We start from the raw sequence: 6,000 nt of genomic DNA on the forward strand, positions 1-6,000 counted from the left end.
CAGAAAATGTTACTTTGGGATTTGGCTCTAAGGTTAGGTAATCGGTAGACTCTCATTCTGGAGGAAGAAAAGAAGAACAGCATTGCTTCTTTAGATTTCAATAGTAGATGGGAAAGGGAATGCTTTTGACGGTGCTTGGTGTTTCCGTGAACCAAAGGTCCTCTCATAATGGCAGGCATGGGCCTTTTGGGTAAAGGTTATTTTCTTGCTCTTGTTCTACATTGGTAGGTACCTGATAAGGCAAAATGATTGAAATAGCAGCTTGAAACGTTAATAAGAAAATGACTCAATTCCCAAGTCAGAGAAGTGCTAAGTTCACCTGAAATATATTCTACTATAATACTGTGGGTCAGTGTCTATGTGGCGTGATCCAAGGACTTGTCTAGAAATATATGGTTTATACATCTTTTAAAATTACATCTGACCTAAAGAAAAAATATTTATTGTTCAATAACATATTGATTTTAAAAATGCTTCTTACACCAGCCCAGAATTCTAAGTGCAAAAAGGTCAGTGTCAGGCACACGGTAGGTACTTAATCGATATTTGTTAAATATATATTAGATATATGTAGAATGTAAGAATCAAGTAAAAATATCAATAATGTGAGTGTCTGTAGAAAACTGTTTCCCTTTTATTCCATCATTTTCTCCTTAAGAAAACTAAGAAGAAATCGCAATTGTCATATTGCTTTTTCTTGTGGGTGATATCAACCACAAATAGCAAGGTAGTTTTGGAGTCATGAAGCAAACTTCCCCCTGCTAAGATCTGGGTAAGGTTTTAGCCAAAAGAGGTCTAATAAAGCTCTCAAAGCACTTCCTAGGAGCTCACAGAAGATTCAAAGGCCCTATTACTTTCAACTAGACAAATCCAATTCATTTTAACAAACAGTTTCGAAGTGCCTACTAAGTGTAAGGCCTTGTGCTAAATGTCTGGAAGAGTGAGTGTTAGAAGGGGCCCTCAATAGGTATAAAGAAATATGTATGCTTGGGAATTGAGGGTGAGGGTGTGGGAGTTGTGTGAATAGGGAGAAGGGGACAAGAAACTTCAAGTGTATATCCACCCCTGTCCCCAAGAACACTCCTGACCCTAAAAGAAAGGTCATTTTAATATTGTAATTACATATGTTTCCTAGTTTTATTATTACAGCTTAAGAAAACAGCACCACAAGCATGGGTAGGGTGCTAGAACTCAATGAATCCACTTTGGAACAAGAAGCATGGTGGAACTTGAACTTTGTTGGACAAGACTGGAGCAGGTGGCAAGGCAAGGTACCGTGTTACTCAGGCGCATTATTGTAAGTATTTGGACAGCCAGTCAAACACAAAGAAGAGCCCAATTATGGCAAAATTGATTCTGCATAGAGATTTTATTTTAATGATCAACTGGCAGTCTTAAGTTAAATACCAAATAGAGCAGATATAAAGATTTTGGAAAAAAAAGTGTCAGGTAGCAACTCCAAAGCAGGTACCAATACTTTCCTCAATTATCTAGATTTTTAGCAACTATATTAACAAACACTTAAATCTCCTTTCAATGCAGGAGATCAATGATTCCATAAAATTCAGAAAACTGGGAAAGTAAAAAATATTTGTAAGAAGTATAAATTGCTTGGGTTCACTCTCTTCCTAGTATGTAGGACTTATAAAAGAACTGATATAGATAAATAGAAAATAATGATTGTTTCATGTTTATGATGTAAGAAGAGCATTAAATTCTCAACATCAAGATAAGTAAATGCCAAAATTAGGTCTGAAAAGAACTTTTCAGAATAAGAGGCCTGTCTTTAAAAGTCTTAGCTAAAACCGTAACAGAAAGGATAGTCTCTTAGTCATGATTTACAAACAGAAATTGTACCTTTGTACCAATTGTAGAGGATAAAGTCAAAACAGAATTTACAGCCTTGGGCTAACAGCCTAATTTAAAATGGATAATCTTCCCCATATTTCCCCCAAAGTACCTTTTAAAGGACTCACTCTGCTATCCAAACAACTTGCAAATGCATTCGGGAAGTTGGTCTATAGTATTTATTCTCTTTCCTGTTATTGACTCAAGATCTATTTCTCACTATTTGCTTTGTGTTCATTCTTCTGCCAAATAAAATATTAATTGCATTTTTAGCTGCAGCACTGCTGGTGATCAAAGAACTCTGATATGTCAAGCTAAACTGATAGAAATAGCATCCATTAACATATTTATAGGTCTGGAGCTTCTAGAACATAATTATATCCATTAATTAATTACTCAACAGTACTCTATATTACAGGCTGAAAAAGAAAGGCATTTGCAATGAAATACATTTACTCAAAATGAAGTTTTTTTAAATAATAAATTTTCTCTAAGGAAGGTTCTATCTAAAGGAAATAAGGCAAGAGAGCTCACATATCTATATGGACACAAGACAAGATTTTAAGGCATCCATTTACTAACTTTTCAATAGAATGCTCACAAAGTAAATGAGACGGCACATCCAGAATGGTTCAAATACAATAATGCCTTAAATATTACAGAGAAATTTAATTACCATTTTAGAGTTCTAAGAGTGACAATCTGAAGCTATTAATTCTTGATAAGATTCTGAGCAGATTTTTACTTGCAAATAAACTTCTAATATTACATAGGACCAAAGTATTTGGAATGACATACTTTTCTGGACATGCAATTCGAACACATAAAGAAATTAAAGCTGTCCAGGGAAAAAGCTGTCCAGGGAAAAAGATGTTGGAAATTAATAGAACAAACAATTATTCTGTGGATCCACCAGCTGTGCAAGTCCTGAATCTGCCAGCTGCATTTAGTATATGTATCACAGAAAGGACAGTAACACACACTTGACTTCTCTTGACCAGTTAATCAGCATGCAAAATGACGGTTTCCCACAATAACTTCAGCACCGGACCCAAACACATTCTCTTTTCAGCAAAGAATGGAGTCATTAAAAAAAAAAAAAAAAAAAAAAAAAAAAAAAAATCACATAAGCTGCTTTCATGATTTCAGCACAAACACAACCAGGATGTAAGGACAGAAAGCAAAGCCGAGTCTACCTCTACATATGTATCTATACATATTTCACTGAGTTCTTTGTTGCCTGACAATAAATTGTAAAGGCAGTCATATTTGAAAGTAAAAACCATTAAACTGTGTTTATAGAATACTGCAACAGACTCACTGAGGGAATAACAAGGAAAGCACGATACCTTTAGTAAGTCGCCTTAGAATCTGACAACGGCATTTAAAAGAGACAGCTATCATTCTTGCTCACTGCTTTCTGTGGCAAAGTGTACTCAGGGCTCTGCTCTGGTGGCTGCAGCAGCAGCAGCATATGAATTCCTTGCGCACATACCAGGAGAAAGGTAGTCCCAGTGGGGAGTGACAAAGCTTAATTCCTCTTGGCTGATGCAGAGGTCCGCTACATGTCATCTGGTAAATCTGTGTCATTCACTACTACCACCACCCCTGCCCGCCACAGCCTCCTCCCCCTTCACAATCACAATGGCTTAGAAAGTAATGCCGTTTCGATAGCAACAAAGCACCAAACTGTATAAAGCAGGGACGATGCTGGGAGAGGAGCCATTCCATAAATCTAACACTAAGCACTGAGCAGTGCACTCTGTTTAAGGCAAAAGGCTATGTATCCAGTCAGTTCAGCCACCATCAGCCCCTTTCCTTCTCAGCATCAAGTCAGTGTCCTTTATATGTCTCATTTAATGGGAAATGCAAGTGAAATGCTTGCACTCTTACTTTAGGAAGAAATGCATGGATCATATACTATGTTCTTTTAACAACAACAAAAAGGAAAAAAAAAAAAGGAAAGAAAAAGAGGGAGGGCCGTTTATATTTGGGATTGAGGAAAGAATCATAGTTTTGCCTATAGCAGGGAAGCAGCTCTAGGACAGAGACCTCTTTGGTACTTTCTGAACCTATGAGAGTTAAGGCAGTGTATGTTCATAAAGGGAATACAAGAAAGGGTTTGGGCTAGGCAGACAATCAGGCAGATGGAGTCCCAGCCCCTTTAATCACCCTTCCAAAAAAAGGACTTGGCTGGAAAGCAACACAGTCAAGACTGTTTCTAAAGATACCAGAAATAAAAGCAAACAAGGCCAAGTATTTCTATTTTTAATATACTTTATTATACTATTTCCCAAACAACCGTCCCCCAAACCATTCTTCTCATTATGCAAATAAAACAGTCTTGCGACATAGCAGATATTTGTGAGTATCTGCTCCAATGGAGTGAAGAGCAAGTTAACAAACCCTTCACAATCCATTCACAAAGTGACAAGAAGGCGGAGCACACCTCCTCATCTGCCAGCAGGAGCTTGCTCACTATATAGTCAATACAAACTAACATTTGGTAGGGAATTTTAATCAAAATCCAGAATTCTCCCACAGGAGTTAACATAAACATTCAGGACAAAAAAATTAGACAGTTGGCCAGGAAGTTTAAGTAAAAAAAAAAAAAAATCAATTAGTCAAAATGAAAAGATATATCACTCTCTAAACTACTTGATTAATATTTCTAGGACTTTATGAATTATTCATACAGTTTTATTCTCTACGCTTCAGGCTGTGAAAAACCTTTCAAGCTGGTTTCTAAAATAACTTCCAGTATTCCAAATTTAGTGGTAAAACTTTTCTTCATTCATAAATTCAATATGAACTCAAACAATTTCAATCCATTACCACTGAAATGCATATGCTTTGTATTTTGAGTCCAACAGAAAAATAATTTGTGTGTGAAAAACATCTGAATATCATAAGCATCTACTTTAAAGGTTTTTGAAAAGAACAGAATTCTTTTACCAAGGATGGTCTAGCTAAAGCAACCACTAATCAATAGAAAATACTGTATTAAATGGACTGTAGTACAAAATCAAATTTTTATAATTGTTCTGATTAGCATAAATCTTTCTTTGAATTTCAACCCATATTATGTTCTTCTCTATTAGGCTATCCCTAGAAATAGTTTAGCCTCCTTGATATATATGTTTTTTACCTTAAATAGAAATATACCTTAGTAATAGAGAACTGAGTTATTAGCTAAAGTGAGATAAATATTTACAGTTAGCTCTTTCCAAGATTCTTCTCCAAATCTAACATATTTCCTAAAATTCAGGCACTCAGAATACGCAGCTGCCAATTACTATTAGTAGAATCTTGCCTGTGGAACACCACCACCCCAGCCCAGTCTATTCAAATAAAACTCAAAACCATACAGGAATCTCTTGCACCTCTGCTATTGTACAGACTCAGATCCAATTTGCTTTTTCCTTATGACTAAAATGATCAAATATTTTCCCCTTTTCCTAACACGTTTATTTTTTTTAAAGCTCTGTCTTCTGGTCCCAAGAAAGGTCTTCAGAACTACTAAAATGTCCTATTTCTTTGGCAGGGGAAATAACCCATCGTGGAGCTCTTTGAAAGGTTTCTGAGAGCCCAAACTAGGGGATTTTTTTTTTCTCTATTTGAATACTGTGGCTGCCAATCCATATCTATCCTATTGGCCTGCCCAGGCACAGCCCCAGAAATCTTACAGAAATGGAGCCTCCTGGAGTAACTCTTTTCCAAAAAATGAAGGAATCCACCAAGTATTCCCATCTTCTTCCATTTCTGGCCTCACTAATGCTCAGAGATTTCCCAGGGAGCCACTCCTAGGTCAACCTTTTTGCTCTAAGCCCTTTGTCCTCCCTTTGCCTAATGCAAGGTTAGCCTCCCATCCTAAACTCTAGCACTGGTAAAATGCCTTCCAACAATGCAAGCTCTCTATCTCAAAATGTATCGACTTGTAGGATGAAGGTCTCAAGTGGCCAAGGCAACCGGTGGAATCTGGACCACAGGCTCCTAACATGAGCTACCACTAGAGAGAGTGACCCACATTTCTTGGCTATCAGATCAATGTAAGCATGTGTCTTTGGGACCTGCCACAAACATGTTAATTATGGTGGTTCAGCTGTCTAGACAGTTCAAACTTTACAACATGCTCTGTGAGGGTTACCAAGT

The 6,000-nt window shown here is 36.9% G+C and overlaps 1 protein-coding gene across 3 annotated transcripts in view; it reads right to left on the reverse strand.

Moving 5' to 3' along the window:
* The window catches only part of GRIP1 (glutamate receptor interacting protein 1), a 338,518-nt gene extending 334,920 nt beyond the window's left edge, over window positions 1-3,598 (reverse strand). For 2 of the 3 annotated variants that reach the window (XM_025403428.1, XM_025403429.1), the window contains exon 1: window positions 3,198-3,491. In XM_025403428.1, coding sequence (XP_025259213.1) covers window positions 3,198-3,252 — 55 coding nt within the window. In that variant the 5' untranslated portion in view covers window positions 3,253-3,491. Of the gene's footprint in view, window positions 1-3,197 lie in introns of all 3 variants that reach the window. The other variant, XM_025403427.1, reaches the window with a different exon arrangement.
* Window positions 3,599-6,000: the final 2,402 nt, after the last annotated feature.

This window comes from Theropithecus gelada, chromosome 11, assembly GCF_003255815.1.
Source record: "Theropithecus gelada isolate Dixy chromosome 11, Tgel_1.0, whole genome shotgun sequence".
Taxonomy (NCBI): domain Eukaryota; kingdom Metazoa; phylum Chordata; class Mammalia; order Primates; family Cercopithecidae; genus Theropithecus; species Theropithecus gelada.